Below are 13,182 nucleotides of genomic sequence, written 5' to 3'. Positions count from 1 at the left end.
GGGTGGTCATTAGAAGGGGTAGACAGAAGAGGGGAGTGACTATGGTGGTATGGGGACAGCGTCCTGAGCCGGAACCACCACCGTGGTCAACTGCCCACCCGGACCCTCCCCTGGACTTTGTGCTGGTGCGCCCGGCGTGCGCACCTTGAGGGGGGGGTACTGTAACAGTCCTGACCTGTTTTATGTTGTTTTTATGTGTTTATGGTCAGGGCATGTGTTTTGGGTGGGCAGTCTATGTTATCTGTTTCTATGTTGGTTTTGGGTTACCTGGTATGGCTCTTGATTAGAGGCAGGTGGTTTGCATTTTCCTCTAATCAAGAGTCATATTTAGGTAGGGCATTCTCACTGTTTGTTTGTGGGTGATTGTCTCCTATGTCTGTATGTATGTTCGTACCACATGGGACTGTAGCGTTTGTTTGTTTCGTTTCGTTTCGATGTCGTCCGTTTCCTGCACGTAAGTTTATGTTTAGTTATGTAAGTTTATGTTCAGGTTTCGTTCAACGTCGTTTTGTTATTTTGTAGTTTGGAAAGTGTTTGTTTCGTTTCGTGTTGCCATCATCTTTGTTAAATAAAGATGGCTTATTTCCCAAAGCCTGCGTTTTGGTCTGAGGATCCTTCTCTCCTCACCTCATCCGAGGATGAGGAGAGCGTCACCCGTTACAGTGTCATTATACTCCTCTGAAATATTCATTATGGCTATAATCTGAAATACATTTTTCCACATTATTTGTTTTAACATTAACAATAATATTATTAATATCTCAAATGTGCTCTTTTTGATTTAGCTTATTTTTAAACATACTGTTTGAAACAATATACTCTTCAAAAACATCACATTTCCAGAGTGGGCTCTCTGCTACTTGTAAAGAAATTATAAACGCTATACATAAAAATGTACATTATAGGCCATTAACCAATCACAGCCCTCCAGTATGATTGCACATTCAGCAAATCACCAGCAGAGGGAGTTCCCTTTGAATCCATTTTCCCATTCACTGTGTTGGTGGTACTCATAAAATGTATCATCATTTTAAAAAGTAGCAGAGAGACCACTGAAAATTGCATGTACGTGTAGCATATATTATTTAAAACAACCATGTCAGGCCCATGGGAAAAGTGGCTATCAAGCGCTTTAAAGTGCAGTGGCCTTCATCATAAGTTCAAAACGTATGAGTGACCACTTTAACAGAAACATGTCAGTGGGCCATATCAGTACGAGCCAGGCCTCAGGAGTGAGGGAGTAGAGTATTAATGCAACACAGCACATGTGCAGCTTGGTGTAGAGCCAAGGGATCAAAAGGAATAGCGGCATATAACGGGGAACACATAGGCAAGTCATCCCGAAAGGGCAAAGCACGACACAGTAAGCCTGATGTGGGGAAACAATCTAATTGGACTTCTCCAATAGAATATAGACAGACCACAAGGGTTCATGTTGGTGTGGAGTCAATCTGAAATGAGTTTGGTCCAAAGCTGGAGGCTTTAGGAAGCAGGAAAAAGGATGGATTTGGGAAGTTTGGGACTGTGGCTTTTCCCACACATACGTGTGTTTGGGCTTTTGGAGATCCGACACATATTCTGATCAAACAGAAAACAGGTGTTGGGTAATCAAAGCTGCTCCGGATGTGTGGCCGATGTTTGAGACCCACAAATGTTATGGACTAAATCAGAGACATACCCGGATGACCTCTGGTCCAAAATGTCAGAGTTAAAGGTGGGGAAACATGAATAATGGAATTTATCCAGATACATTAGGCTGGACTTTCATCAAGGTCTATTCACTGACAGTTGATTAAACGTGTGTGCGTGTGCGTGTGTACCCCAGTATCTCTCCCACGACTTTCATGGTGGTAGTTTCTCTGCGTTTTTGGAGAGACTTTGCAGCAGGGTTTTCTGAAGGTTTTCCTCAGATGTTTCAGGGACGAGGAACTTGAGGAAAAGGTCCCAGATACAGTAGACCAGGTGTCTGTACAGGGTAAGAGTCACAGGTTAAAAGTCAGCGGTCTCCCAGAAATCAACTCTCCAACATTTCCTCTGTCCAAAAGTATCCACCATTTAACTATCGCCAGTTACAGGTGGACATTTTAAGTTTGTTTAAAATGTTGAAAACTTCGTAATTTTGGGGCTTGCGACTTTTACAATGGGCCAAATCACAACCTGATATTTCTGCAATTTTATTGCAATTTCCCCCATTCACATCAAGGCATGATTTAGGCGAAAGCATACAGCCCAAGAGGACCAAAACCTAAGCTCCTACGAGGTTCAACGAGCCAAATTACTTCAGCAATGGAATCCTTACAATTGGCCGTGTTCTTCGTTCCAGTGATGAAAATTCATGAGACAACTCTCTTGATTTTAACAGCATGTTTCAAACACTACATGGACTTAGTTGAGTCGTAAATATATTATACTGTACCTTACGCACACACACCTTATTTGAACATTTCAATAAGAAGATTAGGGTGATGCATGCAGCTATAATCAAAACTGATGCATCTTAAGAACAAAGGGCTGGTAATGTATAAATCATCAGCTTGACCCAATGGAAACGTGTCTGGAAAGAGGTATATCATATGGAACACGCTATAAAGCTTGGCTGATGCCCACTGATTCACAACCAGCTCATCACTTAGCTTTAGAACCCTTTATCAACTCCTCATGTCATGTTCCTTCATAATCTATTGTAAGACCATGATGTCAGGCTCTTTAAATCATAGCCAGACAGACAGGCAAGTGTATATGACTTTGTTTTTTTGTGTGTGGTCACCTGTTTATGTAAGGGTTCTGCAGAGATTCCAGTGCAGTCTGCCAGCTTAGTCTGTATTTGTCCGAGCCCAGCATTTCTGAGAGCAGATCTGTAAACACAGAAGAGTACAAATATAGAACTGAGAGGCCATATAGGACTCCACAGAGAACTCAGAACAGCCAAGGTCACCAAAAATATATGAACTAAAAACATAGCTAGTTGGATAAAGTAAGACCAGCAGTCCCTGAAATGGCTTCTTAGAAAAATCAATAGTTCGTTTACAAACTACCGTAATACAAATGAATTGTGTTTGCAGAGGTAGATAGGAATGAGTAAGTATGGGCCATGAGTTTTTCCTGATCATTTGCTGTAATGGACCAAAGTTATAACCTAGTTTCTTTTTCATGGTCAGGTCACAAGGTCAGGATAAACTCCTGGGTCCTGTTTATTTGTAATGTTCATAAAATAGTACATTTGAACGTAAAAACTAAAATTAAGATTTCTTATTGAACATGTCCATAATCCCTCCCGGTTTCAGTCCATTTCCTTCCATTTGGTGCCTAATGAACATGAGCCTGCCTCTTCGTTATTAGTAATCACTTGCCTGGTAGTAGTTTCATGAGGCAGTGCAGGGATTGCTGCTTGGTGTCCTCCTCCTGTTGGTGGCTATGCGCCGGGCGGAGCTGGGCTGGTAGGCTGCCCCCCGGCCACACAGCCTCCTGCAGCATTTACATTTACATTTAAGTCATTTAGCAGACGCTCTTATCCAGAGCGACTTACAAATTGGAAAGTTCATACATATTCATCCTGGTCCCCCCGTGGGAATTGAACCCTGGTCCCCCCGTGGGAAATGAACCCACAACCCTGGCGTTGCAAGCGCCATGCTCTACCAACTGAGCCACACGGGACCAGGACCCGCACCCGCAGGTAGATCACCCAATACTGGGTACAGGTCAGGTTAGCCACACTCACGTCAGGTTAGCCACACTCACGTTAAGCCAACAGCAAGTGACAGACAACACACATCAGGGATGTGATCAGGAAAACATACTGTAGATATATTGAACAAAAATATAAACACAACATGTAAAGTGTTGGTCCCATTTTTCAAATGTTCCATATGCATAAAAAGCTTATTTCTCTCAAATGTTGTGTACAAATTTGTTTACATCCCTTTTAGTGAGCATTTCTCCTTTGCCAAGATCATCCATCCACCTGATAGGTGTTCCATATCAGGAAGATGATTAAACAGCATGATCATTACACAGGTGCACCTTGTGCTGGGGACAATAAAAAGGCCACTCTAAAATGTGCAGTTTTGTCACACAACACAATGCCACAGATGTCTCAAGTTGAGAGACCATATAATTGGCATGCTGACTGCAGGAATGTCCAACAGAGCTGTTGCCAGAGAATTTAATGTGAATTTCTCTACCATAAGCCGCCTCCAATGTTGTTTTAAAGAATTTGGCAGGACATTAAAACCGGCCTCACAACCGCAGAACACGCGTAACCACGCCAGCCCAGGACCTCCACATCCGTCATAAATGTCATCACAGTTCCTTTAGTTGAAATATCAACTTACTAGTGATGCACCGATATTACATTTTGGCCAATACCCGATATTTTACTTGCCCCCCCCCCCAACAAAAAAAACGATACCGATAACCGATATTAACATTCTATATTTATATACACACACACCAAAAAGTTATTTTGTTGGCATTTACATAAGTCTCCATAACCAGTAAAACCTATTTCTTTCACTTAATTGCTGTGCTGTTTCGTTGTTCATTTGTTCAGTCATTTCATTCTCCACCAGGATTTCTATAGAACGCCATTTGGGTCTTTGCGTGTCAAAAAAGATACACGTCAAAAAACACAAAATAATATGGTTCAGTAGCTCGCTAACTATATAGTTAGGCGTCATCATCTAAAATAACCTTATTTGATTAATGGTGGTTGGACCCATCTATGTGAAACTAGCCATAATAAGGATTAGCCACAATAGTGGATTTTGCAGTTAGCCTTCAAAATAAAAGTATGGCATAATTCTACTATTTCTATTCATTTGCATCACTGTCAATGACACTTTTATTTTGAAGGCAAACTGCAAATTCGGCTAATCCTTATTGTGGCCGGTCGACCCTCACTAGCCAGATGAAGCTAGCTGGCTGCTTAAAACGTTAGCTTTGGGCAACAGGGTTAAGTAACTGGCTAGCTATTTATTTTCATGAACTGAAGTTCAATTTCAATTAGCTGAACAACAAGTGGCAACCTAGCTAATACTTACAAGGATTCCTAAATCATTGCTAAGAATAATGAAAATGACTGCAGTTTCTACTGGTCATTGTTTTCAGGCTGGTTGTATTGGTGCTAGCTAGTGTCATGACGTTGGCCTGTGAGTAAGGTTTATGACCCCCCCCATAAATACCTTTCTTACTTCCCTCTCTCTTGACTCTACAGAGGGACTCTTGAATAGCCTTTGTTAAACAGAGAGTCTGGGAACATCAAACAAGTGGAGGGAAAGGAACCATATTTCCGTAATAGAACCAGTTGAAAATATGCGTTGGTACTTAATGAATATGATGTCAGTTCGGTTGTCATCTGATACATTATGACTGATGAAAGGACGACCTAAACTGTATCTGTTGAAAGTCTACACATTATAGTTATCAGATTCACATGGAATTGTTGTGCAATTCAAATGTTTAAATATAAAATGATTGATGAAAAGATCAAATGTAATTTTAGCTTCCAAATGAGAGATTTAGGTTTTCAAAAGTTTAGGGGTCTGCTCAATCAGTGGTCCAGCCCTGTGAAGAGACATGGGTTATAAACTATGAAACACACCCTTCTCCCTCCACTTTATAAGCCCTTGACGAAAATGTAACCTTCTGTTCCGGGTACATTAGGATGACAATCCGATGTCAGAAGGGTTCAGATAATAACTACAGAACGAAGCCAACCTCAGCATGAGCTTTGGTTGCGAATGGTATGAACTTTGAACTCTTATTCGCTACAGAAGTGATACCTCCTAGCCGTTGAGTTAGCAACAGCAGCTGCAGCCGTGGGCTAGGAAAGAACAGACAGGGTCTACCACACAACGACGTTACTACAACGTATCCAATTTACCATCAGATACATTCTTCCGAGGACAGGAAGATCTCTGTTGGCCAACACGACCAGCATCTACGACCAACCTACCGAAGCGCAGCTCAGAGTAAATATTTATTGCATTTTCCTTTTCCAAATGGGCGGTAATTTAGAATGCATAAGATTCTGTATTTACGATAGAGTAGCTGCCTACGGCCCGATAGAGACATCGCTTCTCCCTTTGTTCTTCAGTCTTCCCACTCTTTCACTCAAACCCAGACCCCTTTTCTTTGTGCAACCAGCTGTCATATCTGTTCTGTCCGCTAGGGGCGTTTTCCTTTATGACATAATTTTTAATCAAGGTATGATTCATTCTGTGTATATGTAATTCTGTGTGATTAGTTAGGTATTTAGTAAAGAAATCATTAAACCCAATTTTGTCAACTTGTTAGCCAGGGTTCGTGAAGATAACCAAGAAATTACAACTTTCAGATGAGACTGAAATAAGGTGACGATTAATATTGACTGCTATTGATGTAAAATATTACTAGGTCTTTAAGAGTTTATTCGGAAGATAACTGCTCTATAAATATTATTTCGTGGTGCCCCGACTTTCTAGTTAATTACATTTACATGATTAGCTCAATCAGGTAATATTAATCACAGAGAAAGGATTTTATAGAATAGGATGTCATATCACTTAATCCGGCATAGCCAAAGACACGACACTAGGTACCATGCTAAAGCTAGCTAGCTACCCCAGAAGTTGCGGTCGAACAAATATTACCAACGCGGTATTGTAAACACATCGTTCGTGGCCGGTGTTGGCTTGTTTGCAGACTTTTTTTGTACAACTTTGACAGTGCTACTGTATCTTCTTTTACACGCAAAGACCCAAACGATGTTCCATAGTATGAATGTCGTGAAGCTAATAGCAGTGGCACTATTACTGTGTAACTCCGATAGGGAAACATCAAAAAAATAGCGCACTTGGTAGTGTGTACCGGTGCTTGACCAGTTGGCGAAAGCCAACATCACCCACGACAGAGAACAGTTGATTGTCAAGGGCAATGAATTCCATTATCTTGGCTTTAATGGATTTCGCCTTTGAGTTGTCTTGATGATATTTTGTAACTCCTTCAAATGACTGCTCGACTTGTTGACTGCTTGATCCACACAGCAGAAATTGTGTGGGCTAGGTTAGGAATGCTGTGTTGCACGTGTAGCGCAACATTTTACGTGGCGTCATTACGTTATGTACCTACTGTATATACACAGTAGCTTTGACATCGTTTTTTAACATCGCCGTTAAACTAGACATTGGGCCGATACCGATGTTGGCATTTTTAGCTAATATCGACCGATTCCGATATATTCACCGATATATCGTGCATCCCTACAATTGACTTCTGACAAGGTAAACCGTCCACTTCTAAATGAAGACTTGAGTATGACGATGCTGTCACATGGAGAGGACATTTTACTCCCAACAAGATTAAAACCTGTTCGCAAAAAATACATTGAAGAGACAGTATGACACACACAAACAATAGGATCCACTCCACACTGACTTACAGCATAAAGGCACAGAACGCAACAACCCCCATCCACATGTGCAGAGGTATTTTGAGCACAAGGTAATGGCCGTACTACATTCCAATAGCCTTACAGAAATGCAGTAGATGGTATTAATCAACTAAACAAAAGTCGTCCAAAGAACGTGCCATGCTTGTAAAATGATCGGTGTGTTTACAGTCATACACACACAGGGAGAGAAGATTTACTGTTGGTCTCTTGAGTAGGGCTTACGCAAACAGTGTACACAAAAATAGTTTGTATCCAGACTGTATTCAATTGGATGAGAGACGTGATCAAAATCAATGAATAACACTCTGCAGATGTTACATAATACTGTAAAATCCACAAAAATATGGTTCATGGCACATTTCAAGGCCCTTAATTTAGTTATTTCATTATAGGTTTTTTCATTACACTGCTGAGGGACATGGACGGTTCTGAGAAAACGTGGATCTCGTTTTTGTTTTGACTATCTTAAACCCTGTCATTGTTAGTATGTTTCATAACAGCGAGGCTGGCTTACCAAACCAATACATGATGACATCTGTGTGGAACCACGATGCGGGACTGTGAGAAAATGTTACTATAAAAGCCTATGAAGGATTGCCTGCTAAGAACCTCTCTCAAGATTGAGCAATTATTATCGTTGCACATACAGTATGTTGTATGCCTCGGAGGGAGAGAGAAGATAAGTTCCTTTTAAAAATACGTTCCAATGAGTCTACTTCGGAGTTCAACTAACAAATAACAATGACTAGGAGTTCTAATGAGAAAATAGAACTTATGTAGAACAAGTCATATGGATTCCATCCTAAAATTTGATGCATATTGAGCTCAATACTTGTGCTTGACTGAAGAAACTGCCATGTCTCACAGAGCAGCTAGGAATTCTGGGAAGTGGACCTTGCATTTTTGTTTGCCATGGATCTCCTACTCTTCATGCCCCTGAAGTTACCTCTGCTCATTAAAAACTCAGAATGTGGACAATGATGAGTGTCCGTTCAACGCCACATACCAACCGGAGACAAGCGCATTAGCCTAAATAATGGTCGCTTACGACGACAGAACAGCAGAGACGAGTCAAACACAAGCACGTGAGCACAAGCTGCCGAGACCAAACATACTCTCTTCCAGACAAACATTAAAAAAGTGCATTATTCTTTCCCTAATTTGGGAAAATCTTTGGACTTTTCGTCAGATCCTTCTTGAAGCATTGGGAACCTCCCAAGTCTCCCCCATCTATAATGTCCTGGGAGGGCTGGTCTGGTCTGGTCTGACATGCACGCGGCCGTGGTTTATGTCTTGGGGAAGCTTTATAGCAGGTTTATAGCAGCCCGACTGCACTATTTCATCAGGAAACACGGAGGCCCTGGAAACACTCCCAGCAGGGCCTTGCACTCTTTGATACGCTGTGATGTCTTTCACAGTCAGCATCAGAGTACGTCATGTTCACATTGAAATAAGCTCACCCTAACTTGGTGCACCCGGTGAAGGTCTCCTGCTGTGAGTAACAATGTAGGGAAACCAACCTAAGAAGTAAGCCTACTAAAGGATGGTATGTTTCACAGTGGGCGATGTTGACTCTGGAAAAGATCAGGCATCTTGATATATCGATGAATGGCACCCGTGAATTCCCACCATCACATACTATCTAAATATATTTTACAGTACATATTACAGTATCATTGATGAAAACGATGCAACACAAAGTGCAATAGCTAACCAGCCTCTCAACATTAGCATCGGTGGATGGAATGCAGGCCTCTCTGGGATAACAAGACAAAAGCTGCACTGGTCCAGACAAACCATTTAAGGGCTGACGTTGGACCACAGCTAATGTAAGGTGATGGAACTAAAAAGTGAGTTGTTTGGAATCAACAGTAGTACATTTTATTTCGTACTACTGACCCGGGTGTTCAGTTTATGAAGTGCAGTCCATTTTGACTGGCAGATGCTTTGACAGGGACACGCAGCATTAGCAGGGAATACATTTCTCCACCTCAGAAAGAATGGAAAAAAAGGGTTACTACACTCTCCCCGCAGCCAGCCATGTTTAAACAGCCCCGTTTCAAATTCTAATAGGTGCTTTGATTTCTTCTGACACTGCAAAAACATCAACGTGATAACTATATTCCATTTGGAAAAGTGCCTAATTGACATGTGAAATTCGCTTGGAAAAAGTGACAGCCCGAGACGTGGTGTTGTTCGGGTAGGCAATGGAAAGGGGAGTGAGAAAGACAGTTAATTCATCGTCTGTGACAGACAGAGACAGACCGTGATGCACATGCTGGGAAGAACCCCTTAATATCAGCAGATGTGGAACATATTGGCTCTGCTAGTTGATTGTCATTTCTTCTCACTGGAACCCTTGGTGGAACACCCTAGCTGCTTCGAAGTGACATGATAGTTGAAGACGCAGTGGACTACTCTCTCACCTACATTTAATACCTTGATACACACAGGGTTGATGAAAAATGTATGGAAAAGCATCTTCTTGTTTTTGATGTAGACCAGAGGTGTCAAACTCGTTCCATGGAGGGCCTAGTGTCTGCTTGTTTTTGTTTTTTTTCCATTCAATTAAGACATGGACAACCATGTGAGGTGAGTTCCTTACTAATTAGTGACCTTCATTCATCAATCAAGTACAAGGGAGGAGCGAAAACCCGCAGACCATGGAATGAATTTGACCCATGTGACATGGACGATTATCAAAATGGATTTAAGGATTCAGAAGTCCATCATGAAGAATGCACTATAGCACTTGAGAATGAAGAACCTGTGCTTTATTGTTAGGGATATTCTGCCATGACTGTGGGCTGCGAGCCTGTCACACCAGTTTAAAATGTGAGGCCTGTCTGGGTTCAGGCTTTAACACTCATTCCATGTGATCCATGTAAAACCCTCTGGTGCCAATCACATAAACTGTAGTTATTATTCTGAAACCTTGGGTGAAAATAACACAAGGGCTCGGCAGCCAATAGTATAAACGCTTTTTCAAACAATAATGTGGAGGAGGACATGAAAGTGTTTTCACAGAGCTCAAAGAAATGGGGAAAATGAAAGGACTATTTTCTCTAAGGTCAGACTCCAGCACAGCTGAATTAGCGTACTAATTTAAAAATAGCCGTTGGATTAAACGTCCCGTCCAAATCCTGCATCACACTTCAGTTTAAATTACGACAACGCTTAAATTGGCTCGATGACCTAAGCAATATCTGATACATTTCCACTTCACTCAAGATTCAAAATTGTGTTGAGTTAATTACCCGAATCAAAACATCCAACAAAAGTCAGAATGATGGATTTTAAAGCATGGCAGGTGTTAGTGTATGCAGATGTACAGTGTAAGTGCACAGGGAAATTTAGAAAAAAAGGCCAACTGCTAGTATAATTCCCACAATGCTGGTGCCAAACAGAGCAAGATGCCTAGGCAGCCAAAAAGCTGAATTATATCAATCTATTTAGCTAGCAGAATAATCAAACTGGGAATGGAGGTCTGCAGCCAGCCTTTAAACAACTCATTACATGTTAACAGACTGTTCCACAAACCCAGAGGCACACTGGACTGAGACAAAGTGTTCCTCCTCAGTGCAACGTGCCCGCTTTAGCTCACAGTAACCATTTGCATCAACAATACTAAAGTCTGTCATACACAACAAGAGCATTTTTCTCCTCAACCACCTAAACCAAGGTTCAGGGAAGGATTCCAAGAGACTTAAAGGGATATTTCGGGATTTTGACAATAAGCCTTTATCTATTTCCCCAGAGTCAGATGAACTTGTGGATACCATTTTTATGTCTCTGCATGCAGTTTGAAGGAAGTTGCTAACTAGCATTAGCACAATGACGTAAAGTATATGGGTATCTTGCTAGCATGCTAGTAGATACCCATAGACTTCCAGTCATTGCGCTAACACTAGTTAGCATTGGCTCACAAAACTACCTCTACCTTCCTTTATACTGAACACAGACATAAAAATAGTATCCACGAGTTCAATCCCGAAGTTTCCCTTTACTGGAGGACTTGTTTTTTTGTAAAAACTAAACACAACCACACGGAAGTAATAAAGATTGAAAGACAAACAAATAAACACGTATTTACAATACGGTCGGTTACACGAGAGCACCGTCTTTATCCGCCGGCTGCATCCCCAAAGTGGCTCCACATGGGCTGTGCTGCAAACTCTGTCAGATGAGAGCTAGCCTTATGAATGAACATGGCCTTCAGGTACAGACCAACAACACTGGCTGGAGAGGAGGACAGCTGGGGATTATTTCTGACCAAAGAGACTACCACATCGTGCAACAACAAAATGAATGCTACTCCTCAGTCCAAAGACAATTGAAAATCGTATGGCTAGGCCACCGCTAACTGCCAATCACCTGAAACACAATGCCATTCTCCATGTATCAGAGCGCTAATGACACATCCACAAAACGTCTATTTGGAACTTTAACCATAAACAAAAAGAAACAACTTAGGACCTTGAGATAGGATAAAAAGGAACAAAAATGTCTTCCGACAGACGGATGTCATCTCATCTGCGTGACGCCTTCCTTCCTCAACACCGGTAAAACCACCTCTACTTGAGTCAGAGGCACTGTGGCTTCATTCGAACTCTGATAACATCTCTGGACATCGATGTGAAGCCAAGACATTGTTTACTCTGGGTCTCAAAACCACCTCTACTTCAGTAAGAGGCGCTGCGGCTGCATTTGAACCCCGATAACATCTCTGCACATCGATGTGAAGCCAAGACATTTTTACTCTGGGTTTCAATTAGTCTCGGCCCTCAAGGCCAAGGGCTACATCAGAGGTTTGTGTAAAGTACGAGAGGAGAAATCTCAGGCTTAATCAAAGTCAAGCCAGAGTTTACATCTCCGAAGAGGAGGACATTGGGCAGATGGCCTGTGAGCAATAAGGCGAATCATCGAGGGGCTCTTGAGAGGTCTGTCTGTCGAATCCTGGTGGATGTCTGCTGTGAGGAAAGTCCTTAACTGTCTGTGTGTCCAGAGCCTGGGGGGGTGAGAGCGAGTGAAAGAGACAGATGGACAGAGAAAGAGGCACAGCTAAGGCTGATAGTTCTGTGTGAAGATGGGTGTGTGGGACAGGGGCACCAGAAGGCATCATTTCCAACTTATAAACAGTCAGGATGTTGGCCCCCACCCCCACCATAAAAAAACTGTGTCCTCTTCACTTTAGAGCTCTCAGGAAAGAGCACATATTTTTTTCTTATGACCCAATGTCTTGAATGTCTATAAATTGGAAAGGACTTACAGGAAGTCTGCCACTGAATAACGCTGAATGACTCATGTTAATTACAGGCCCAGCAGAACCTCATAAGGGATAGAGGTTGGGGGGCTGACAAATAATGACACAGCAGAGTGGGGGCTATTCAGTGGCAGTGCTGGGGCCTGTGGCGCCATTATGAAGAGTGTCTTTAGCACTGCAGGCATACTATAGACACACACTACTGGGTTCACTGCAGCTCCCACAAAAGGGGCTTGGGAGGCAATACTATGAATCTCCTCTGGATCTGACAATGCCTTGGAGGGAGACTCATGAGGCTGTTAAAAACCGGGGACGAATATTGTGTGTGAAGTTCTGTGAACACGTGTGGTTAGACACTGGCCTGCCGGCAAAGTGTGCTCATCAGAGGGAGACTGATAGCTTGGTGAACACCTCAAATAACCCCTATTGACCTCAACAGAACACACTATGCTGTGCTTCTATGTAGGTCTATTAGGCAAGCTTTTCAAAT

The 13,182-nt window shown here is 42.1% G+C and overlaps 1 protein-coding gene across 1 annotated transcript in view; it reads right to left on the bottom strand.

Moving 5' to 3' along the window:
- Nucleotides 1–350: 350 nt before the first annotated feature.
- The window catches only part of LOC129821698 (sorting nexin-19-like), a 38,847-nt gene continuing 26,015 nt past the window's right edge, over nucleotides 351–13,182 (bottom strand). The window contains exons 3-5 of the mRNA XM_055879281.1: nucleotides 3,351–3,465; nucleotides 2,768–2,855; nucleotides 351–1,966 (exon numbers count right to left, since the gene is read on the bottom strand). Coding sequence (XP_055735256.1) covers nucleotides 1,843–1,966; nucleotides 2,768–2,855; nucleotides 3,351–3,465 — 327 coding nt within the window. The 3' untranslated portion in view covers nucleotides 351–1,842. The remainder of the gene's footprint in view (nucleotides 1,967–2,767; nucleotides 2,856–3,350; nucleotides 3,466–13,182) is intronic.

The sequence above is a fragment of the Salvelinus fontinalis genome, chromosome 24, assembly GCF_029448725.1.
Source record: "Salvelinus fontinalis isolate EN_2023a chromosome 24, ASM2944872v1, whole genome shotgun sequence".
Lineage (NCBI taxonomy): Eukaryota > Metazoa > Chordata > Actinopteri > Salmoniformes > Salmonidae > Salvelinus > Salvelinus fontinalis.
This window is presented reverse-complemented; position numbering and strand designations above follow the sequence as displayed.